Here is a 25,094-nt window from a genome sequence, read left to right as displayed (position 1 = left end):
AAAATCCCTATTATTTCTGAGGAGAAAAATCTCTATTTTCCAGGGGAAAATCCCTATATCTGAGGGAAAAACCCTATTTCTGAGGGAAAAATCCCTATTATTTCTCAGGAAAAAAAAAAAATCCCTATTATTTCTGAGGGGAAATCCATGATTCTGAGGGAAAAAAAAATCCCTATTATTTCTCAGAGGAAAATCCCTATTATTTCTGAGGGAAAAACTCCTATTTCTGAGGGGAAAACCCCTATTTCTCAGATAAAACCCATCTCTCAGCTTGATTCTCAGCACCCCACCCATCCCACCCCGTTGCCTTTCCAGGTCTCCCGGGCATCCCCGGCCACGCTGTGGACGGCAAGGCGGGCGAGCGGGGCCTGCCGGGCTCCCCGGGCGAGGCGGGCCGGCCGGGGCTGCCGGGGCCCGCGGGCCTGCCCGGCTTCTGCGAGCCCGCCGCCTGCCTGGCAGCCTCGGCCTACGCGGCCGCCCGCCTCCCGGAGCCGGGCAGCGTCAAGGGCCCCTCGTTCTGAGCGATTCCCCGTGAAAATCCCTTCCCAAAGTGACCACAACACTGCACTCCCACAGGGAGAAGTTTCCGCGCTTTCCCGCTTCTGGTGTGAGGGTGGAGGCGGGGGAAAACGCAGCCTTAAATTGTTAATTTTGGGACCTGATTTTCTTTTACACAGTTCTGGCAGCATAAAAAAATCTTAGAGTGGGTATAAATTTTATTTAAATACGCTTTAGGGTTGCTCCGTTCTGAGCAATTTCCTAAGGAAAATCCCTTCCCAAAGTGACCACAACACTGCAATCCCACAAGGAGAAGCTGCCGCACTTTCCCGGTTCTGGTATGAGGGTGGACAGCAGAGAAAACACAGTCTTAAACTGTTAATTTTGGGACTTGATTTGTTTTACTCAGTTCTGGCAGCATAAATTCTATTTAACTATACTTTAGGGTTCCTCTGTGCTGCCCCTCATTCTGAGTAATTCCCTCATGAAAATCCCTTCCAAAAGTGACCAGAACACTGCGAGAAGTGGCCTCGCATTCCCGGTTCTGGCGTGAGGGTGGACAGAGGGAAAACACAGCCCTAAAATGTTAATTTTGGGAATAACCCCAAATTTGGGACCTAATTTTCTTTTACAGAGGTCTGGCAGCATAAAAAAAATCTTAGAGTGGGCATAAATTTTAGTTCATGGAGAGAAGCTTCCGCGCTTTCCCAGGAGAAGCGGCCGCGCTTTCCTGGTTCCTGTGGTGAGGGTGGACGCAGGGAAAACACGGCCCTAAAATGTTAATTTTGGGACCTGTTTTTTTTTTTTTTTTTTTACAGAGTTTTGGCAGCATACATTTTACTTAAATATACTTTAGGGTTCCTCTGTGCTGCCAGAATCTGTAAAGAGATCTTTATGTGAACCAGAATCAGGGCCTCTAATCCTGTTTCCATCCATGGGGTTTCAAATCTGCTCCCTGCAGCCTTTCCCCCCACCGCCAAAAAAAAAAAAGGAATAAATTTTATAATTCCCTGTGATGTTTGAAGGAGCTGATAAAAATTCCCTTTTTAGCCTTCCCTTTTCTTTTTTAAATTGGAATTTTTCAAGCCCCACCCCCAAAACCAAAATCATGGTTTGATTATTTAAGAGAATTCCCAGCTCCAACTTGGTCACTCCCAGAGCTGTAAATCTTTGTAAAATAGGGATATTTTATAATTGTGATGAGGATAACACTAACTTTTGGAAAAATGGACAATAAAACCGAGCTGGATTCTTAATAAGTGGAATGATTTGTGGATTTCTTTGGATTTAAGCAAGGCCGTGGTGCGGTGCAAAATTTTGAGGGTAGAAGTTGACATAAAATAACAGGATGGCTTCTGAGGTAGTATTGGAAACAGAAAAGTTTAAATAAAAGGTAAAATAACAAAGCTTTTTCAGAGAAAAACTGAGTTGGGGTAAGAGGTTTTTAGTCTTACTAAAACACTCCATAAAAGCAATTTTTTTCTTTGTTCTCTTCTTTATCTAGTGAATTATTTAGGTTAGGCTTTTTAGTCTCTGTCTAATTAGACAGCCCTAAGTTTAAAGTCTCAAAAGTTCTATAAAGTGTCTTTATTCCCATTGGAAAAAAATTCCCATTTTCCGACCCCTCTGAGAAATCCCGCTCCAGCTGTGCCACACATCTGGGCCACATCCCAGCTCTTCCTGCCTTTTCTCCCCACGAGAGGGAGCTGCCAACCCGTGGAATTGGCTCTTCCAGCCTGGGATATTCCCGAAAAACGCGGATTTCCTTCAGGAAGGGGCTGGAGCATCCCCCGGCACCGGGCTGAGGGGGGAAAAGGGGGAATTCCCTTCCTTTGACCCCTTCCCGCTTTTGGGACGGACATGGAAGGGATGGAAGGGGCTGGGAGCTGGATTTTGGTCCTGGAGCAGGGAAAACCACTTCCAGGTGGGATCAGGGCTGAGTTTATGTTCTGGAGCAGGAAAAAGCCACTTCCAGGAAGGATCAGGGGCTGGGTTTTGGTCCTGGAGCAGGGAAAAGTCACTTCCAGGTGGGATCAGGGGCTGAATTTGGGTCCTGGAGCAGGGAAGAGCAACTTCCAGTGGGATCAGGGCTGAATTCGGTTCCTGGAGCAGGAAAAAGCCACTTAAGGAGGGATCAGGGCCAAGTTTTGGTCCTGGGACTGGGAAAAGTCACTTCCAGGAAGGATCACGGGCTGAATTTTTGTCTTGGAACAGGGAAAAGCCACTTCCAGGTGGGATTCGGGCTGGGTTTTGGTCCCGGAGCAGGGAAAAAACCACTTCAGGAGGGATCAGGGCCTGAGCAGGGAAAAGACACTTCCAGGTGGGAACAGGGCTGAGTTTTGGTCCTGGAACAGGGAAAAGCCACTTCCAGGTAGGATCAGGGGCTGGGTTTTGGTCCTGGAGCAGGAAAAAGCGACTTCCAGGTGGGATCAGGGCTGAGCAGGGAAAAGCCACTTCCCAGGACAGAGCAGGAAAAGCTCTGCTGTGCCTGTGGAGCATCCTGGGCATCCAGGAGTTTCCAGGAATCCTTGGGAGCTCCTCAGTCCCACACAGCACAGCCTGGGATGGGATGGGTGAGCTCCAGCACATCCAGGGACGCTGCTCCAGCTGATCCTGCACCTTCCAGAGGCAGCAGAGCTTCCCCGAAATCGCTGAGGGCAGCAGTGAGGGAGCTCTGCTTGGCAAGGAGCAGCTCTGACCTTCCTGATCCATCCTGGCAGGCGGCAGGAATCCGGAGCCTGGCAAAGCCGGCGTCTGGGAAGGCTAAAAAGCTCGGGAATTAATTAAAATTCCGGGAAGCAGCTGTCTGGAGCTCCTGCCTCTCTCTCTCCCACCTGCTCGTGCCTCATGGATTCTCCTGGGAGCCAGCCCAGTCCTTGTCACCTCAGCTGATCCCTGCTCCCAGACAGCCAAACCTCAAGATCCAAAGCCTGGCCAGGCAGGGCTTCTTTTCCAGGCAAAACCAGGTGGAATCTTTCCAAATTAATTCCAAGAGTTTTGAGAATCTGCTCCCTGGGAATAGAGGAGGAGGAGAGCAGCGTCCTGCCCGTCTTTGGTGGGATGGGAAAGGAAAAAGAGAAGAAGGGAAAGGGAATTGAGGATCATTTGGGATTGCACCAGTTCCTCCTCCAGACCTCCAGCAGGAGCTTTCTTTTGTTTCCCAGCTCCTTGGAAAGCTATGGGAAAAGAGGAAGAATTGGGATAAATGATAGCCTGGAATAATTAAATTAAATGGGCAGGGACACCTCCCACTATCCCAAGTTGTTCCAACCTGGCCTTGGACACTTCCAGGAATGTGGCAACCACAGCTCCCCTGAAATATCCATCCCAGCCCCTTCCCACCCTCCCAGCGAGGAATTTTTCCCCCAAATCCCATCCAAAGCATCCTTTTCCCCAAAAGGCACCATGTCCCCCTCGGTTATGCACCTGAAATCCCACCCCGGGACATTCCCGTGGCCATGAATAATTCAGGAATATCAGGAAAGTTTCGCGAAGCTGATGAGCCCAAATCACCTGGAGGAGGTGAAGATGAGCTAATCACCGTTTGTTCTCTCTCGATAGCTGATTAACTGCTAATTAGAATATTAAACAAGGGCTTAAATACGTAAATGAGCTTCTGAGGACAGAGTTCGTTATTGAGGGTGCCATAAAATTCCTGATTTTTATTCTTAGATTATTGTTTGATGGGTTTAATTTTTTTGCCTCCTAAAGAAAGGGTTTTGTTTTTAAAGTGTTTTGTTCTGCTGGAATGTTGTAGGATCTGGGATAAATTAATCCCAAACTCCATCAAAACACCAGGAAGGTGCTCCCAGGTCCACAAGGAGGATGCCCAAAGTTCAGGAAGCTTCTCCAAGAAAAAAGGGCAAATTTTGGATGCTCTGCCCAAAATAGCTCCAAGATTCGTGCAGGGTGAGAGGAGGGAACGAGGAGTCACAGGGAATTCACTTCCATCCATTTCCATGGAATTGGCTGCGGGAATGAGGCTGGAAAATCCTGAGAGCCCAAATTAAAGGTGGGGAAGAGCAGGATTGGCCCGGCAGTGACAGGAGGGGACAGAGGTGTCACACACAGGGGTGGCACCCAGGCAGAAAGCAGGGATGGAAAGCACCATGGAATTGTGATGGTAGGAAAAGATCTCCAGAATCATCAAATCCAACCTTCCCACATCCATCCTTCCATGGAGCCCACTGACAGGGATGCTGCTGATGGGATGAGGGCTTGGAAAATCCTTGGGGACGTGGCTGGAATGTTGGATCCCCTCCCTCTGCACCCAAACCTGACCCCAGATCCCATCCCAGGTATCCCTGCAGGACAATTCCTGCACAACCCTCCCTCTATGGGAAGCAGGGAACAGCTGCCTCCTCTCTGAAAATGAAATAATATTAATTAAGCCTCTTAATGAGGGTTTGTTGTGGCATTAATTAACCCCCAGGCCTTGGCAGAGGATGGGGGTTGGGGTTCTGCCCCAGCACTTCTGAAGAATTCCCAAAACCCCAATTCCCAAAACCCCAATTCCCAAAATCCCAATTCCCAAGATTCCTGTTGTGATTTTCCCTGCCTTGCCCTCAAATCCTGGCAGCTGTCCCTGCTCCGGTCACCTCCCCGGGCTGCCAAAATTTGGGATGTGATATCCTTAAACCTCTCTCTGCTGCCAACACCATTTTGTTCCCATCTGTTTTCCAAGGGTTTTTCCAAAGGAGCTCAGCCCAGCCCAGCCCAGCTTGGCAGCATCGTCCTGCCCTAAAACCATTCCTTGAGAGCAGCAGAGAATTCCAGAGGGGTTTGGGATGGAAGGGACCTTAAGGACCATCCTGCCATGGTTTTTCCATCCTGGCCTTGGACACTTCCCAAGTTGTGCTTGGGAATCCTTCATCCATCACGGGATCATGACATTCCTGTGAGGAATGAGCTGCTGGTTTGGGATGAAGCTGCTCCTGCTTGAAATCTCTCCATTCCCAGCAGAAGGAATGGCAGCACCAACGAGAAAATGGAGGGAAAAAAAATCCCAAATCCAGCAGGGAATGGATTTTTGGAGCCAGAACCTTCTGGCGTGGCAGTGCCAGCAGCAGGAGCTGCTTCCAGCAAGATTGGGAAATTCAGAGCTGGGATCAAGGGGCTGCATCCAGGTGCTCCAGCTCCTGACAGGTGGGAATGGTGCAGTTAATCCATGGATTTGTGTCCAATTCCAAGCGGTTTGGCTGCCCAGGGTGTGAATTCCCAAGAAGAATTGGGGTTTGGGATGGAAGGGACCGTAAGGACCATCCTGCCATGGATGCCGGGAAGTTCAGAGCTGGGATCAAGGGGCCGCATCCAGGTGCTCCAGCTCCTGGCAGGTGGGAGTGGTGCAGTTCATCCATGGATTTGTGTCCAATTCCAAGCGGTTTGGCCTTCCAGAGTGTGAATTCCCAAAAAGAATTGGGAATTTTGCTGATTGTGGCAGCTCCTCCCATCTGATCCCACATCCAGGGCAAAGCTACTCCAGGTTCAAGCAGCTCCATCAGCCTCACCCTGAGCTCTTTTTTTGTGCCTAAACACAGATTTTAAACAATTTTTCCCATTTTTTGCCAGATTTCCTGGCAGATTTCCAAAGGAACGCTCCAGGACAGCGCCTGCAATCCCAAAGCTGTCCCAAAGTGCCCAGTGCTGGCTCCAATGATGTTTTCCAGGCACTGAGAAGTGGTGAAAACAGGGAAAATCAATAGTTACAATCCCAGTGGCTCGGTTCTGCTGATGAGCCGTGTTCTCCCTGCTGAAAAACCGGGGAATTGCGAAGGAAAAGGGAAAAAATTGGGGAAAAAAAGGGAGAAAAAGGAGGAAAAAAAAGGGGGAAAAGGGGAGGGGGTAAGGGAAAAAAAGGAGAAAAAAAAGGGGGGAAAAAGAGGAAAAAAAGGGGTAAAAAAAGGGGAATAAAGGGAAAAGGAGCACAGAACTCCCCTCTGTGCCATCTCCCTTTTAACCTCTTGTGTCCTGAATTCCCTTGGGAAGATCCAACCACGCCCTTCCAGTTTGGAAGGGGATTTTATCTGAATTTAATCACCCTTTAATGGGAGAGAGGCCAAGAATTCCCAAGGCTTCCCAAGGATTTGTTCCACAATCAGCTGGAATTGCCGCTGGAAAGGGCAAATGGAGCAATAATTCCTGGATTTAGAATTATTATTATTATCCCTAACACCCCTTTATCCCTCCATCCTCAGGCTGAGTTAAAGTGATCTTTCAAGTGACATTTAATTAAAGAGATATATAATTTATAGTTTATTTTATAAATCCCACGTGGGAGAAGGCAATGATTTCATCTTTTCCATCCCTCCTGCACTTCCACTCTCCTCATGGGGAGTTTCCCACTTGTTTTTACTGGAGCTTGGAATATTCCAGGCTGGCAGATGGAAGGAATTGGGATTCATTTTCAAAGAAGAAAATCCTAATTAAAAATATCTCCTGGATTTTTTTTTTTTTTAATGAGACAACTCCTGCCATCAGGGCAAGGATCCTGCTGAGGAATCCCATGGGATATTCCTGAAGAAATCCTCAATTTCCCTGATGTTCCTTTCGTGTTTTTTCCCCCCAGAAGATTCCCAGTGGATGCTCCAGCTCCTTCCAGCTCTCCCACTTTTATTCCCCCCAAAAAATGCCCAGGGGATGCTCCAGCTCCTGTCCTGCTGCTTTCTCCATGGAATTTTTTTTCCTGGTGGAGGTTTTGCTGGTCTTTCCCTGGTTTTTCTCCCCAAAATATTCCCAAGTGGCAGCTCCAGCTCCTTCCAGTTTCTCTGCTGGTCTCTCCCTGTTTTTTCCCCCAAAAGATTCCCAGTGGCAGCTCCAGGTCTCCCATTTTCCCTGCTGGTCTCTCCCTCAATCAGCAGCCACTGGAAGATCCGGGAGATTTTTGGGATCTTTCCTTCCAGAGGGGTTGGGAAAGCTTTGGAAATCACCAAATCCCAGTTTTGGAGGAGATTCCAGGGCTGGAACTTGGTGGCAAAAGAAAAGCTTGGGAAATGAGGAATTTTCTCCTGAAGAACGCCCCCAAAAAAGCTGAGCCTGGGTTGGGGATTAAACCCCAAACACTGAGGGAAGCTTTGGGAATTGGAAGAAGGAAGAATACCCCAAATACAGAGGGAAATTTTGGGAATTGGAAGGAAGAATAATCCTGGAATGGTTTGGGTTGGAAGGAACCTTAAGGATGATCCAATTCCACCAAAATTCCATGGCCATGGACAGCTCCCAGCATCCCAGGCTGCTCCAAGCTTGAACACTCCCGGAATGGGGCAGCCCCAGCTCCTCTGGGAAGCTCCAAAAGCATTTGGATCCCCTTCCCTTCCCGTGAATCCATGGAAATCCAGCAGGATCCTTTCTGCTGCCCCAAAATCCCAAGGAACCCCATCCCAAAAAAGCTCAGCTCCCTCCTTGACCCTTGTTTTGGATAAACCGAGCCAAGGAGGGGACAAATCCAAGGATAAATCCAAGGATGAAGCGTCTGAAAAGCCAAATAAAAAGCAAGGGAGCATCAAATCCACACGGGAGCAGCCGCGGGACATCAAAGATCCTCCAGGGCCTTTTTCATCCCAAATTTCCTCGATCCCGACTTAATTCCTGCCAATCACCAGGCACGGAGAGAGAGGAGGCGTTAATTAAAACCTCATTAAGGCAAATTGGGGCTCCTTGAAAAGGAATGCGGGGGTTGGGAAGGGGGAAGGGTCCCGTTCTCCTTTCCCCTGGGATATCGCTGATAAAATCCCGCTGGAAAAGCCAAATCCATTCATCCAAATTCACCCAATCTGCTCGGATTTTCCCCTTTCCTGAAATCGTGATGTGCTGGAAAAGTCGGGAAACTCCATCCTTGCATGAATGGTGTGTGCACATCCTGAAAATCCCGGGATAAAACTTTTGGAATTCACACATACCTCAAAAAAACCCAACCAAAATCCCAAAAAAACGCTCAAAAAAAAAAACTCCACAAAAACCCCACCAAAACCCAAAAAAAACACCCCAAAAAACCCCACAAAAAACCAAACCAAACCAAACAAAACAAAAAAACCCAAAAAACAAAAAACCAAACCAAACCAAAAAACCCACACACACACAAAAAAGAAAAACCACCCAAAAAAACAAAACAAAAAACCCCAAAAGAAAGAAAAGGAAAAAAAAGCACCAGGGGGCTGTAAGAAAAAGCAATGCAAAAATCGAGATTTTTTATTATTTGGAAGTCCAAAATCGAAAATAGCTTTGAAATTCCGCAGGGAACGCTGGGAACACACGGAAAAGCCTCATATACAGAGACAGATAAATTAACTGGGAATTCTGCAGACAAGCCAGGGGCATGGAGAGATTCCATATGTACACTTTTATGGAAACCATTTATACACTTTATTACATTTACAAAAAAAAAGCTGATTTTTTTCTCACTACTTTTTTTGTTCTTTTTTCCCTACGATAATGAAAAAAAAATTACATTTTGTTTTTTTAATTTATTTTTTAGCTGTACAAACTTTTAATTAATAAAAATATATCTCTGTACAAAAGAGGGATTTGAGCTTTTTTTGTAGTTTTTTATCATTTTTCTCATTTTTTCCCTTTTTTTTCTTCATTTTTTTTTCCTTTTTTCTTCATTTTTTCCCTTTTATTTTAGTTTTTTTTCCCTTTTTCCCATATTTTTTTTTTACCATATGCAAGTCCTCTGGGCACAAGGATGGAGAATGGCATGGAGCAGATCTCAGCCAGCTTGCAAAAAAATGGGATAAACCCCTTTTCCCACTTCCTTGGCTCCCTGGGCAAGAGCAGGAAAAGGGAATTCATGGATCCAAAGCAGCAAATTCCATTAAAGTCGAGCTCCCCCTTCTCCCTGCCTGGGTGGTTTTAAATATTTTGGATTTATTTTGCACTCCTGATATGAATTTCTCCTGGATTTTCCATGGAATGAGTGGGAGCCAGGTGTGGGAGGATTCCCTGGGATTTGGACAAGAACCTGGATGGATCCAAGCTCTGCTTCCAGGGATTGTTGGAATTTTGGGGCCTGGAATTGGGATTGGGACGTGGCAGGGCAGGGGTTTGGGTTGGGCTCTGGGGTTTTTAGGGATAATTGAGCTTGGAAAAGATCAGGGATGGGCCAGGAGAGCCCAGTGGAGGCAGGGTGGGATCCAAGGATTCCAAGGGATTATCCCAGCCTGGTTCCAGCCCTGGGAGGATGGAAGGGGGACAAGGGAAGAAAGGAATATTCCTTTGGAGCCCCAATGGGATTGACACCATCCCAATCCATGAAATTTCATCCTGGGATCCTCCCCAAATCCATGTGGGAACATTTCCCTGACCCCTGCCCATGCTGGATCAGGGCTCAGGCTCCAACTCCCACTTCCCAGGGAGAAATCAGAGCACCTTGGTGGGATTTTTAGGAGAAGTGACATTTTTGGGAGGACAGGCGGCATTTTTTGGCAGTCTGGGAATTCTGCTCCCTGTGGGAGAGCCAGGAGTAACAAAAATAAAATACTGATGTATTTACACCCAGAAAATCAAGGATAACAAAAAAATATCCCAGATTATCCCAGGAAGAGCTTCAGGGAGGAGAAGATCCATGCTGGAACTGGAGCATGGATGGAAACCCCCATTCCAAAGGGCTCATCCTGATTTTCCTCAGAGCCTCCTGGACTCAGTGACCTGGGAATGGCACTTCTGCCTCCCCTGATCCTAAAGAAAGTGACTCCAAGCAAACTTTGGATCACAAAGATCCTTTGGAGTTTTTGCTCCCACAAAATCCCGAGAAACCTCAGTGCCCCAGGGAAATAAAGGGAGCAGCTCAGGATGGGAATTAAAACTCCTCTGGCATTGCCCTTTGGAGGATCAGTCTGGAAAGGGCAAAGGATTTGTGCAGCTTTTGGGGGAATTAGTGTGGAGTTCTTTTCAGAGAGGATTTTTGTCCCTTTGGATATTCCTGTCCCTTCAGGAATCGCCTGGCAGTGAATTCCTGATCAGGGATTTGGGCCCAGCTCAGATCAGGGGGAACATGGGGCAGGAAAAACCCAGCTGGGAATGCCCAAAGGAAAATCAAACACAGGGAAGAGGGGAAAAGCTTTTGGGAAGGTCCCATTTGGAAAACTCTTCCTGGGGTAGAAAATCCAATAAAGAAATAACCCAGAGACCCAAATGCAGAAACCCTAAATCCTCATCCTGTCCCATCCAGGTGTTATCCATAAATCCAACCAGGAATGCCCAAAGGAAAATCAAACACAGGGAAGAGGGGAAAAGCTTCCCAAGTTTTGCATTTGAAAACCCTTCCTCTGCTCCAGCCCTGGGGTAAAAATTCCAACCAAGAAATGACCCAGAAACCCCAAATCCTCATCTTGTCCCGTCCAGGTGTTTTCTGTAAATCCAGGAATGCCCAAAGGAAAACCAAACACAGGGAAGAGGGGAAAAGCTTCCCAAGGTTTGGAAAGCTCCCCTTTGAAAACCTTTCCTCTGCTCAAGCCCTGGGGTAGAAAATCCAACCAAAAAAATAACCCAGACACACAAATCCTCATCCTGTCCCATCCAGGTGTTTTCCACAGAATCCAGCACCTTGTGCACAACCTCTTTGTGGCCCAAGCTCTTCCCAAAGTTTGGGAAGCTGGGGAAAGCCTTCCGACCAGCAGGCCTTCCCGAGGTCTGGGAGCGGGGCCGGAGCAGAACCTTTGGCTTGGAGACCCAGCAGGATGGAGGTTGGAGGTGGATCCAGCAGCCCCTCGGGAATTCCGGGGAGGTGCAGCAGCTTCCCCGCGGCCTCGGCGGGGCGGGAGCAGGGAGGTGGGGAGGGGATGGATGGATGGTGAGGTGGGAACGTCATCCACACTGGACACCGGCCACGGGAATCTGGGGGAGCAAGGGGGTTGGTCATGGCACATGGGAATTCTGGGGAAGGGGCTTTGGTGTCCTAAAATTGGAGCATTCCAGATGGAATATTCCCTGCATTCCATGATCCCATGAGAACCCTTCCAACCCCACACATTCCATGATCCCAAACCCTTCCAACTCCCCATATTCCATGATCCCAAGAGAACCTTTCAACTCCCCACACACTCCATGATCCCAAACCCTTCCAGCTCCCCACACATTCCATGATCCCATAAGAACCCTTCCAGTTCCACACACTCCATGATCTCAAACCCTTCCAGCTCCTCACACACTCCATGATCCCATGAAAACCCTTCCAACTCCCCATGTTCCATGATCCCAAACCCTTCCAACTTCCCACATGCCACGATCCCATGAGAACCCTTCCAACTCTCCACACACTCCATGATCTGAAACCCTTCCAATTCCATGTATTCCATGATCCCAAACCCTTCCACCTCCCCACACACTCCATGATCCCAAGAGAACCCTTCCAATTCCCTGTACTCCACAATCCCATGAAAACCCTTCCAACTCCATGCATTCCATGATCCCAAACCCTTCCAACTCCACATTCCATGATCCCAAACCCTTCCAACTCCCCACAATCCATGATCCCATGGAACTCCACACATTCCATAATTCCAAACCAACTCACCACGTTCTACGATCCCATGAGAACCCTTCCAACACCACACACTCCATGATCCCAAACCCTTACAACTCCCCACACACTCCATGATCCCAAGAGAACCCTTCCACCTCTCCACATTCCACAATCCCATGAGAACCCTTCCAACACCACTCACTCCACAATCCCATGGAAACCCTTCCAACTCCACACATTCCATGATCCGATGAGAACCCTTCCAACTCCCCACACGCTCCATGATCCCAAACTCTTCCAACTCCCTGTACTCCATGATCCAACTCCCCACACTTCATGATCCCATGAGAACCCTTCCAAATCCCCACACTCCATGACCCCAAACCCTTCCAACTCCCCACAGATTCCATGACCCCAAACCCTTCCAGCTCCACATAATCCACAATCCCAAGAGAACCCTTCCAACTCCATGCATTCCATGATCCCATGAAGATTCCCACGAGAACCCTTCCAACTCCCCATGTTCCATGATACCAAGAGAACCCTTCCAACTCCCTGCACTCCATGATCCCAAACCCTTCCAGTTCCACACAATCCACGATCCTAAGAGAACCCTTCCAACTCCATGCGTTCCGTGATCCCAAACCCTTCCAGCTCCCCACACATTCCACGATCCCAAGAGAACCCTTCCAACTCCCCGCACTCCATGATCCCAAACCTTTCCAACTCCCTGCATTCCATGATCCCATGAAAACCCTTCCAGTTCCACTCACTCCATGACCCCAAACCCTTCCAACTCCCCACACATTCCATGATCCCATGAGAACCTTCCAACTCCCTGCACTTCATGATCCCATGAGAACCCTTCCAACACCCTACATATTCCATGATCCAAAACCCTTCCAACTCCCCGCACTCCATGATCCCCACACATTCCATGATCCGAAGAGAACCCTTCCAACTCCACACACTCCATGACCCCAAACCCTTCCAACTCCCCACACACTCCACAACCCCAACCCATTCCACCTCCCCACTCACTCCATGCTCCCAACCCCTTCCACCTCCCCTCATCCCAGGACCCCACAGCCCCCAGGGCCCACTGGTGACCGTGGGGTGGCCGTGTCCCACTCACCGCGCGGGGACGGCGCTATACGCCGTGCACACCGTGCTCACTGTGAACTCGGCCTCGCCTGCCATGATGTCTGAGGGCTGCAGGTTCCTGTCGTACATGGGGTTCTCAAAGGTGCCCCTCACGTTGGTGTTCTCGTGGCCGGCGTAGCCGTTGAACGGGACTTTGGGTCTCCTCCTGTGGCATCGGGGACAAAACCCACACAGGTGATGTCACTACACAACACGGAACACACAATGCACACACAGCGCTGCTTTCAAGATAAAAAAATTGAAAATTTATCTTCTGATTCTAAAATTTATAGGTTTCCAAAAGTGACAATGGGTTGGAGGGTGACAGTGCCACCTCTCCAATGACGCTGGACAAACCAACAGTCCAGCAAATTTCTCCTCCTCCATAAAAGAATGCAAAACAATGAGTTATTTACAGAAAGTGTGTGAGAAAGTTTGTTACATGAATGTAAACTCAGAATGCTTAGAAAATCTTAAGAAATCAAGATGACAGCCCTGAGGGGGGGCAGTGACAGGGGAAACCTGTGGGGATGGGGCAGGAAAATCCATCTGGGGGTTTGCAGCATTGATCAGGACAAAACTGAATTTACACCACATTCAAAGCCACAGGGAGGGGGGGAATTTGCTTTTTATCCTCCCAAATGTGGCCACAAATCCCATTAATGGCCAGAAAAACCATTGCTCTCCTCTCCCAAATCCCAAATCCAAAGAAATGCTTTATTTTTCCCACCTCCTGAATTAAACCAGCCCTAAAAGGGGGATTCGAAGCCCAGCTCACTGATACTCCTCTCAAATCCCTGAATTTATTTCACCTTTTGGAATTACTCTCCCAATCTCCCAAACCCTCTTTGTTGCTGCCCCATCTCCTGAATTAAACCATTTCTAAAGGTGGGAATTTTAAGCCCAGCTCACGGATATATCTCTCAAATTCCTAAATTTCTTTCACCTTTTGGAATTCTTGCCCCAAAACCATGTTTGCAGAGATAAAGCACAAACCCTGCAATAACCTTCCAAACCTTCTGTTTTTGTCCCACCTCCTGAATTAAACCAGCCCTAAAGGGGATGATTTTAAGCCCAGCTCACTGATAATTCCTCTGAAATCCCTGAATTTCTTTCAGCTTTTGGGATTCTTGTCCCAAACCCACCTGTGTTTGTAGAGATAAAGCACAAACCCTGCAATAATCAGGGCGATGAAAGGCACAAGGATGGCGGCTGCCACGGAGCTGCTGTTGGATGCAAAGTGGTGGCCTATGGATTCAGGATCATTTTCCATCATGCTGATGTCTGCAACACAGCAGAAATGAACACATTTCCTTCATTTTCCTTTCACATTTCCCACATTTCCAAACCCTTGCTGGGGGAAAAGGCCTTGGCTCAAAGTACAGGTGGCACCAGCAGCAAAATGAGCGAAGTGGTGTTGGAAAATGGAATTTAAAAAGGGATGTGCAAGGATGGAAATCCAGCCTATTAGGGCTCATCATTTATTTACATCTGCAATTAAAGAGATATATAAATTGATTTATTTTGCCAAAAATGTCCAACTTGGATGCATGAAGTTGGGCTTTAAGGAGACTCTGAAATGCTGCAATAACGAGCATCCATAAAGGTGACGAGATTCCAGCAATCTTGAGGGATTAAAGAGCTCAAACCATGCTTTAAGTGGTATTTAGGAGCTTAAACTTTGGGGGGTTTAAGCTCCCAAGAGCCTCTGTGATTTCTGATGGAGACACTTGCTGTGGTGGGAATGGGATTTGGGCTTGGCAGGGATCTGGGAATATGGAAATAAATATATCCAGGTGTTGTTTGTGCTTCCAAACTCTCCCTGCCTTTGGACAGCAGCCTGGTTATCCCTCATTTTGCTCCCAAATTACAAATTTTATCCTTTGCTGTTTGTTTTGTGCTGCTTGTCTCCCACAAACCTCACACCAAGCTCAGCAGAACTCGGAAAGCGCCGAAAATTCAAGCGAGGGATTGGAGAAAAATTCCCTGTCTGGAAACCCCCAACCAGGCCAAAATGGAGCTTCTGGAATTGAGGGGAAAAGTGCAAATCCAAAGAATTTTACCAAGTCTCTGGAGGCCAAACTGCCCAAAGCCTTTGCCACGCACAAAGCCCTGGTACACGAAGGTGCCACTCGAGGACTCTGACGAGACCTGTGGAGAGTGGAAATCAATGGTTTTATCCAACTTTTCCTTGAATTTAATACCCAGCTCACCCCAGCCCCTTCCAAGTGCATTAATTTGATGCAATTCCCCAGAAAATTCTGGCATTTTTTAAGGAGTTTCACTGCCCTACAGCTGAAAATTCTCCATTCTCAAAGGAAGGGAAGCTAAAAAAATCTTGTTTGTGATAAACTGGAGAGGACATTGGTGATTCCAGAGGGAGAGGGGAAAAAGTGGCCATGGGTCACTTGGATCCACATTTTTTCCAAGCTCCTTTGGATCCCTAAAGGGCTTGGGAAACTCCCAGACACAGGTAAAGGGTGAGGAGTAGGGAAAATAAGCTTTTCCAGCAAGATGTTGAGCAGATGTAAAACATCCACAGGGAACAAATCCCGTTGGTTTCTCCTCCAGCATTATCTGGGAGATGATGGATTCCAAACCCCAGGGCAATAAAACCAACCCCCAGTTGCAGGAGGAGCTGTCACCTGCTGGAAAAGTGCCACATGTCCCCTCCCAGCTCTGGGAATCATCCCTCAGCTCCAGGGAAGGGAAATCCAGGCTGGGACAGCCATGGGAGGGTGGGTTTTGTTCACTCACGTGTCCATCCAGGGCCCATTTGTCATTCCTGAACTTGTTGGCAAATATCTCCAGTGGCCCCATGATCTGGTACACCTGGAGCAGCAGGTGCACGTCTTCCTTCTTGTAAATCCCTGGAAAAAAAATGGGATTTTGTCAGCTCTGGTTTGAAATAATTGAGTGGGAGAGCAGAGAAACTACGTCAGGATTTGAGTTGGTGGTGGGAAACACAGCCCAGGATACTGAAGGTATTTTCCACATGGGAAAGGACTCAACTCAATATTTAATTAATATTCAGGAGGGCAGGGACATGGAGCACTGATGGAATCATGAGCTGGAAGGGACCCCCAGGGATCATCAAAGTCCAGCTCACATAATTTCATGGTTTTTACCCAAAAGCTCCAAGTCCTACCTTGGGCACCTCCAGGGATGGGCACTCCAAACATCCCTGGGCAGCTTCAAGGTGTTTCCATGGAGAAATATTCCCTAAAATCCAACCTGGCACAGATTGAGGCTGTTTCATCCTGGGAGCAGAGCCTGACCCCTCTCCTGTCAGGGAGTTGTGGGGAGCCCCTTGAGCCCCATCAGGAGTTCTCCAAACCCTTTTCCAGCTCCATTCCCTTCTCTGGACACACTCCAGCCCCTCAATGTCTCTCTGGCCATGAGTGACCAGAACTGGACACAGCCCTAGAGGTGTCCCAGTGATGCAGACAGGAAGAGAAATTATAAAAGAAAGGCCTCATAAAATCAGGCCTAAATTAATGGCTGCAAGTTCCCATGAGAAAACAATCTTGGTATGAAAGATTCATTAACATAAAAATCTATTCCTAGAGTGAAAAATAATTGCACCAGTATAAACAATAAGAGCTGTCTCATGAGAATCAGTAGAAAAAATATGTAAACTAACTAAAAATACAGAAGTTTGACAAACAAGCAAAATACCTTGTACTGACCCATAAATTAAGCATGAATGTATTGTCCACCAGTAAGATTTGACACAGTACTGATAACACTATAAAATAGAACCTATTATAGATATAGGTTATATTTTATAGTGTTATATATAATATAACCTCTGATAATCCCATAAAATATGACCTATCCAATCCAGAATTGGCTTTTATCACAACATCCCAGCAGTGCTCTCGTGTTGCTGTTGATATTCTCTGCCCTAAGATGTGCAGGGTGTCTCTGTTTCGGCCCGTGCAACTGAAGAATGAGTCTGGACTCTTCACTTTTTGGTCTTGAGGTTGTTTATTAATTCTTATCTATAAAATTTTCTTTCTGCCCAGCCGAGATCTGCTCAGCAGGGCAGCCACAGGCACTCTGTGTTGTCCTTTTATACTACAAACTACCTATAACATATTTACACTTAATTCCCAATACCCATCACCTGTGTTACACAGTGCACTTCTACTCTAAACCAATCCCAAAGTGCCAACATCGCTGCAGAAAATGGAGAACAAGAAGGAGAAGGAGAAAGGCTGGAAACGTCCAAGTTCCTCCATCTTGTCCCCATAACCCCCATACCAAAAATCCTAAAATCTTTATTTTCACCCTGTGATCATTTTGTTATTACACCATTCAAACCTGTGTGACTTTCAGGTCCTCATACAATGCTGGTAACTTGCTCCAGGGGTCACAATCAAATCCCCAGGTGTTGTGGGCTGTGTGCCAGGGTCTCTGAGCCCCGCAATGGGGTCCTCGGCAACTCTGGACATCCAAAGGGATGTGCTGAGTTCCCACACAGGGAACGGCCCTGGCAGTGCCAATGCCACCCCCTCCCAAAGGTCACATTGTCTGTCCCTCACCTGACACCTGGAGCTCCACCCCGCTGTGGTCGATCAAGGTGGCGTTGACCTTGCTGGTGGCAGGGTCAAAGCTGGTGACAGAGAGCATGGCTGGCTGCTTCTTCCCCATGTACTCGTAGGAGCCTTTCCACAGGGAATTCCTTGCAAACACATCTGCAGGCACTGGAATTACAGCAGTGAGAGATGTGAAAAAAAATACCCAGCAGCATTTCCATTTTTTCAGGAAAAAAAAAAAAACAGAGCAGGATTTCTGTCTTTCTTTGAATTCACTGATAATAATTAGATTGTTTTAAATATTTAATATTTCAAAAATATTTTGTATTTTAAGTATCTTCAATCACACCTGCTCTGAGCCATCACCATGAGGGACAAAGACAAAACCAGTAACTTTAATTTGGCTGTTGTGACCAAAAACACAAGGATAGTTTAAAAAACAAACCAGCCCCAAAATAATTTATTAGGAAAAGCTCAAATAAACTTATTAGGAAAACTTAAAATAAAAAAGGATAAATGTACAGGAAGGGCTGGAATGCTGTGGGGAGGAATATGGATCTTGATGTTCAGCTCCTGTAAGGATCCTGTTTGTTGTCCATGGAATAGGATGGGGCATGTGGCAGTTTCCAGAGTGTGAAAAATGCATGTATTTTATGATTGGCTTTTCTCAAATATTAACATTAATATTATATGTGTTGTGTTAGAAAGTGATGCTGTATTAATTCTCTTAAGTAGTGGGTAAATATAGTTTTAGGATATAAAAAACGTTAAAATAGAAACTATGCTATGTAGGATACTTTTTTTTAAAGAAAAGACTTGCACTGAGATAGCAGCCACAGGACACCTAAATCTTTCAGAGAAACAGAATTTATTCTTCTTATCAGAAGAAACGAACTTCTTCCCACCTCTAAGGTGCTGTTAGGATTCAGAGGAAGAAGTAGGGACCGACCAGACAGAATCCTGTGTTTGAATGGAATTTATGCATCGTGTATGAGGTGTATGAATATGCAACAGGCTGTTGCTTTTAATGGTTAATCCTTTGTTAACAGGTGTCCTTTTTTGGATACCCAGACTGTACATAACTCTTTGTCTCTATTGTCTCATATTGTCCTAATCCAAATTGTCCAAATCATTATTACTCAAATTATATTACTATTTTTATAACCCTTTTATTACCATTAAACTTTTAAAATGTTAAAAACAAGCGATTGGCATTTTTCACACAGAGGAGGGGATTCAGGAGGGTGGATTTGAGGGGGTTTTAGGGCTGTGCCCACGGGGAGGAGCCCCCTGAGCCTCACCTGAGGCCTTGGCGAGCGGCGGCTCCCGCGCGGTGCCCACGGGTCTCCCACTGGGCCGGACATCGGCTGGGACAGGGGACAAAGCACAGCTGGTCACTATTGCATTGTATTGTATTGTATTGTATTGCATTGTATTGTATTGCATTGCATTGCATTGCATTGTATTGTATTGTATTGTATTGCATTGCATTGTATTGTATTGTATTGCATTGCATTGTATTGTATTGTATTGCATTGCATTGCATTGAATTGCATTGCTTTGCATTGCATTGCACTGCATTGCACTGCATTGCTTTGTATTGTATTGTGGGGTCTGGCACTGCCCCCGCAGAATTCCTGAGGCTGGAAAAGCTCTCCAAGGTCACAGAGCCCAAGTTGTGCCTCATGCTCAGCTTGTCACCCAGCCCAGAGCTCTGAGTGCCACGCCCAGGGGACAAAGCACAGCTGGTCATTATTGCATTGTATCGCATTGCATTGTATTGTATTGTATTGCATAGCATTGCATTGTACTGTACTGTATTCTATTCTATGCTATGCTATGCTGTTCTGGGGTCTGGCACTGCCCACCCAGAATTCCTGAGACTGGAAAAGCCCCCCAAAGTCACAGAGCCCAGGCTGTGCCCAATGCCCAGCTTGTCACCCAGCCCAGAGCTCTGAGTGCCACGTCCAGGCTTTCCTTGGATGCTCCAAACCTCTCTGTGCAGCCCCTGCCAAGGCCTGACCACCCTTTCTGTGCAGAAATTTTCACTAAAATCCGACCCCAAACTGCCCTGGCCCAGCCTGAGGCCGTTCCCTCTGCTCCTGTCCCTGTTCCCTGGGAGCAGAGCCCAATTTGGGGCTGTCCCCTCGTGTCAGGAGTTGTGCAGAGCCACAAGGTCCCCCCTGAGCCTCCTTTTCTCCAGACTGAGCCCCCTCAGCTCCATCAGGACTTTTCCAGCTCTGTTCCTTTCCCTGGACACTCTCCATTCCCTCCATGTCCCAGATGGACGAGCCCAAAGCTGGACACAGCACTCAGGGTGTCCCTCACCAGTGCCCAAGACAGGGGACAATCCCTCTTCTGCTCCTGCTGGTCCATCCCTGATCCACCATGGGCACACCTGGCTCATGGCCAGCTCCTGTCCCTCAGCACCCTCAGGTCCCTCTCTACCTTTCAGCCACTGTCCCCAGCCTGTCCTGCCTTTCCCTCTGCTCCAACCCCAAGTGTCCAGAGTGACCCCACTCCAGGAGAGCCACAGGGCTCCATTTCCATGGATCAGAACAAGTTCTTCATCCAAGACTCTGTGGCAGGTAAAATGTGGGGGAGATAAACAATTTTTGTCCTGTACAGGTTCTTCTAGACCCAAAAACTCCCCAGAAGATCCCCAGGTGACTCTTTGCAGGTGGCACCTGAGTGTTGGGTCACAGGTTGGACTTGATGACCTCAAAGGCCTTTTCCAACCATGTTCTGGGATTCTGCAATGGAGACCAGTGATGGAGACCCTCCCACCAAGCGAAAATCAGGCTGGGCCATCCCACAACTTTTAAGGGAACAAAATCAAGGCTGAAAACACCTCCCCTCTCCTTCCTTGGAGTTCTGACACCAAAACTGAATCTTGAGTTTATCTGCAGGTTGAAAACCACCTTTGAAGGACCTCAAGGCCCAGGATCTCCACAAGCTGAGAGCCTGGGGAGGGTCTCAGAGCCCAGCTGGTGCTGCCAGCCCCTCACCCAGGCAGATGGGGGGCTTCCCTGTCCAGCTGCCGTCGGCTTTGCAGGTGCGGTGCTCGGAGCCCCCGGTGAGGTAGAAGCCGCTCTGGCAGGAGTAGATCAAGGTGTAGCCCAGGGAGGGCAGGTCCAGGGCACCCACGTTGGCATGGGATGGGGTCTCGGGCTGCTTGCAGTGGTGGGCTGGAGGGGACAGGGAGAACAGGTGAGAGAAACCACCCAGGTGGGCACGGGGAGGGTGAGAAGTGACACGGTGACAGCAACAGGGGAACCCTCCTGGAAGAGGTTCTACACCACAGCTCACAGGGATTTTTCCCAGCTGGAAGAGCTTCCCATGCTGGGTTTCTCTTCCTGGCTAAAGCTGAACCTGGCTCCAGCTGATGAGCTGAAAATCAGGATTGGCCACCCCCATTTTTAAGGGAAAAAGACAAAACCAAAAGGTGCTGAAACACCTCTGAGCCCAGAACTGAGTGCCAGACTAAAAACTGCCTTTGCAATCCCCAATTCTCCCTAAAATGCCACACATTTCCTGCAAGGATTCCTTTTGCAGAGCCTGGCTGAGGGCCCCAGCTCCCTGTTGGCATTCCCAGGACTCACGGACGCAGTCGGGCTGGACGCCGCTCCACGTCAGGTTGGGCAGGCAGGTCCTGGTGGTGGAGCCCTGCAGGAGATATCCCTTCTGGCACCTGAAGAACAGGATGCTTCCCACCTGTCCCAACAGGAGACTATCACTCAGCTTCCCAGGGATTCCCAGACTTTCATTCCATCCCCTTGTCACCACCTCATCCCTCACAGGAGCAGCTCCACTCCCAGCTGAGCAAAAATCCCATTTATGGTGTCTCCAAATTAATTAAACATAAAATAAATTAATTAAACTTCAAGATTAAGGTGACTAATTAGCAGGAAAATGGAAGGATCCACTCTGCCATCCACTATCCCAGCAGGGAATGGGTGGGAATGGAGCCCCCCAAGGGAGCCACTGTGGGATTTTTGTCCCCATTCCAACGATTTCCTGCTGGATGAGAGATGGGATTAGCAAAAGCACCTGCAGGATTTGGCCTGAAAATTAATGGGAATTAATGTGAATAGCAGCAACTATTAATTAGCACTGTAATTAATTTCAGATACAATGCACTGCCTAATTAATGCTGTGCAAACCCACTCGGAGGGCTAAAGGAGCACGATGGGGTGTCCTGCCCCCAGGAGGAGACAGGAATCCATGGAAGGACACATGAATGCATGGGATGAGACATTAATCCATGGAAGGGCACATTAATCTATGGGATGAGACATTAATCCATGGAAGGACACAGGAATCCATGGGATAACACAAGAATCCATGAGAGGGGACATGAACTCATGGAAGGAGACAATAATCCATGGAAAGATGCAAGAATCCATGGAAGAAGGACATGAATCCACGGGAGGAGACATTAATGCATCAGGGGAGACATGAATCCATGGGAGAACATGTAAATCTATGGGACAACACAGAAATTCATGGGATAACATGTGAATTCATGAGATAACATGTGAATTCATGGGAAGAGACACTAATCCATGGGAAGACACAAGAATCCATGGAAGGACACATGAATCCACAGGATAATCCATGGGGTAACATGTGAATCCATGATGGGAGGCATTAATTTATGGAAGGACACATGAATCCATGGGAGAACAGAATAATCCATGAGAGGAAACTTGAATCCATGGGAGAACACAAAAATCCATGGGATAACACAGGAATCCGTGGGAGAACACGTGAATCCAGGCCAAGGACCGAGCAGGGCTGGCTTTGTGGCACACCCCTCGTCCACGGCCATACCTGGTATCCCTGGGAATTGTTCTGCATCCCAAAAAGAGGCACTCCAGGATCTGCACACGTCGTGAGGCTGGGATCTGTTAAAAACAGGGAAGGGATTTATGGGAGAGCTCAGAGCCCTCCAGGCACACGGGTCCTGCTGTACCTCTGGAACACAAATGGGATTTGGCTCTGAAGGAACACACAGCAACAAGGAGAACACATGGATCTTCCTGTTCCTTAAATCCCTGCCTGCTGCAGAAAGAAGCAACCAAGTTTTTAATTAATGACCAATCACAGCCAGTTGTGTTGGACTCTCTGAGTCTGTCACGGGTTTTTATTATTCATTCTTTTCTGGTTTTCTGATGTCACCTTTCTCTTTCTTTAGGATGGTTTTAGTATAGCATTTTCTTATAATATGATATGATGTAATTTTATTTAATATATAAATATATATAATTTATACTTATTATACAATTATATTTATATTTATAACTATAATAATATATTTATAAATATGTTTAATATATTGATATTATATAAATACTATAATATAATTAATATATAACATATTAATATATAATATATTATATATATTATATATTACATATTATATTTAATTAGTATATTTATATATAATACATATTCAAGTATATATAAAATATATATTTATATAATATTTATAATAAATTTATTATTATAATTATATCTATAAATACAATTATAATTATATTAATATATACATAATAAATAATGTTTAATATAATATATATAAAATATATTATAAGTTCATAATATAGTATCAGTTAATAATATAATATAATATAATATAATATAATATAATATAATATAAATTTAATATATATTTAATATAATATATATTTAATATAATTTCATAATATAATAAATCAGCTTTCTGAGAACTTGGGAGTCAATTCCCATCTCTCACCCCATCCTGGGGACCCTCACAACACCACAACAAAGCACCACGGTCACCCCGCTCTCCTCTCTGCCCTCTGCTCCCATCCTGACCTCCAAGGACCCCCAAGGGGTTGGGACTGGAGGTGAAGGGAGCCCCCAAAGCCTTCACTGAGCCCCCAAAGCCTTCACTGAGCCCCCCTTACCGATGCAGCTGGGCTGGGTCCCGCTCCAGGTGCCGTCGGACTGGCAGAACCTGCGCGCCGACCCCACGAGCACCAGCGGGGCCAGGCAGGAGAAGGACACGGACGAGCGGTAGGTGAAGCCTCGGTCCTCCCTCCTGCCCTGGGCTGGGGTGCCCGGGTCCCCACAGAACACGGCTGCAACAGCAAAGGGACAGGGAGGTGGCCACAGAGCCCCCAGGAATGCCACATCCCATCACGGCCCATCCAACTCCATGATCAGCTCGGGAATCAGGGGTGGCTGAAGGTGCTGCTGGCTGCATTCCTTGTAATTATCTCCTTTTGTCGATGGTTGTTAATTAACTTCCACCTTCTCCCCCGGATTTGCCTTTTTTTCCCCCCTCTTTTTTCTCTCCCCTAATTGCACGGTGTCACTTTGTTCCTTGGCTCTGTATCACACGGAAAGCCCACTAATTATCCCGGATCCTGGGAAAGGTGTGAGGAACAGTGAAGGCTTTGTGGGATTTAATATGAAAATCGATATTGTGCAGCTGGAAAAGGGACTCAGAGCTGCCTTTAGCACCAGGAGATGCTAATTCCTTTTTTTTAATTCTCTTTTTTTTTTGGTGTTTGCTGTTGTATCAAACCCACCCAGCCTTCACAAAACATTCCCAACTTCTGCTGCAACACGGTGCCTTTTGCTAAAGGATTTTTTTGGCAGTTCCAGGAGTGCTGATTGCAGAAGACTGAGTCACTGAGGTCAAACACCCAGTTTTGCGGATGTTTTGTAGGCAGGAACATGGAAAATGCCTGGATTCATCCCAAATGTGGCATCACCCTTCTGTCACAAGGGGTAGAGTGACCACCTGTGTCCCTGCCTGCACTTCACAGATGCCAAAGCAAGGCTCCCAAAAAACCAAGCCATGAAGGAGGTGGGAGAGCAGCCAGACTTAGGCTTCAAACTCTTCAACCATCCCCACAGCACCAAAAATTCCCACTCCAGCTGCTGGAAAACTCCATTTATGAACGGGGCACGAAGCACAGCAAGATCCCTCTAAACCCTGAGCTGCTCAGTGACACAGAGCTTGGGGAAAAAACTTGGAAAAAGCCCTAAAAAGCTGGATTTGAAGCAGAATCCTGGTGGAGGAGAGGGCAGGTGGCTACTCACGGAAGCACTGGGGGATCTCCCCGCTCCAGGAGCCGTTGCCCTCGCAGGTGAGCACGGCGGGCAGGGACAGCTGGTAACCCTCCAGGCAGGCGTAGCTGATGCTGGAACCCCAGCTGAAATCTGACCCCACCACCTTCCCGTTGGGAATGGCCTGGGGAGCTCTGCAGGTGATGGCTGGGGGAGGAGGAAAAAGAAGGAGAAGGAGGAAAAGGAGGAAATGGAAAAGGAGGATGACAAAGAGAAGAAGGAGGAGGAGAAGAAGGAGGAAAAGGAGAAGAAGAAGGAGAAGAAGGAGAAGAAGGAGAAGAAGAAGAAGGAGAAGAAGGAGAAGAAGGAAGAAGAAGGAAGAAGAGGAGCAAAAGGAGGAAATGGAAAAG

At 47.2% G+C, this 25,094-nt stretch overlaps 2 protein-coding genes across 2 annotated transcripts in view; one reads left to right on the top strand and one right to left on the bottom strand.

The window, feature by feature from the left end:
- The window catches only part of LOC128948758 (mastermind-like protein 3), a 29,020-nt gene extending 28,499 nt beyond the window's left edge, over positions 1-521 (top strand). The window contains exon 9 of the mRNA XM_054293520.1: positions 316-521. Within this exon, the coding sequence (XP_054149495.1) occupies positions 316-521 (206 nt within the window). The remainder of the gene's footprint in view (positions 1-315) is intronic.
- A 10,337-nt stretch (positions 522-10,858) lies between these two features.
- LOC128948757 (CUB and sushi domain-containing protein 2-like) overlaps positions 10,859-25,094 on the bottom strand; it is a 142,434-nt gene continuing 128,198 nt past the window's right edge. Inside the window, exons 56-67 of the mRNA XM_054293519.1 lie at positions 24,718-24,891; positions 23,574-23,747; positions 22,474-22,547; positions 21,243-21,354; positions 20,649-20,828; positions 18,942-19,007; positions 17,647-17,808; positions 15,857-15,969; positions 15,163-15,250; positions 14,245-14,383; positions 13,124-13,265; positions 10,859-11,328 (exon numbers count right to left, since the gene is read on the bottom strand). Of these exons, the coding sequence (XP_054149494.1) occupies positions 11,299-11,328; positions 13,124-13,265; positions 14,245-14,383; positions 15,163-15,250; positions 15,857-15,969; positions 17,647-17,808; positions 18,942-19,007; positions 20,649-20,828; positions 21,243-21,354; positions 22,474-22,547; positions 23,574-23,747; positions 24,718-24,891 (1,454 nt within the window). The 3' untranslated portion in view covers positions 10,859-11,298. The remainder of the gene's footprint in view (positions 11,329-13,123; positions 13,266-14,244; positions 14,384-15,162; positions 15,251-15,856; positions 15,970-17,646; positions 17,809-18,941; positions 19,008-20,648; positions 20,829-21,242; positions 21,355-22,473; positions 22,548-23,573; positions 23,748-24,717; positions 24,892-25,094) is intronic.

Source organism: Melozone crissalis, unplaced genomic scaffold (assembly GCF_028551555.1).
Source record: "Melozone crissalis strain CALT ecotype California unplaced genomic scaffold, PUWL_Pcris_2 ptg000156l_1, whole genome shotgun sequence".
Classification (NCBI taxonomy): domain Eukaryota; kingdom Metazoa; phylum Chordata; class Aves; order Passeriformes; family Passerellidae; genus Melozone; species Melozone crissalis.
This window is presented reverse-complemented; position numbering and strand designations above follow the sequence as displayed.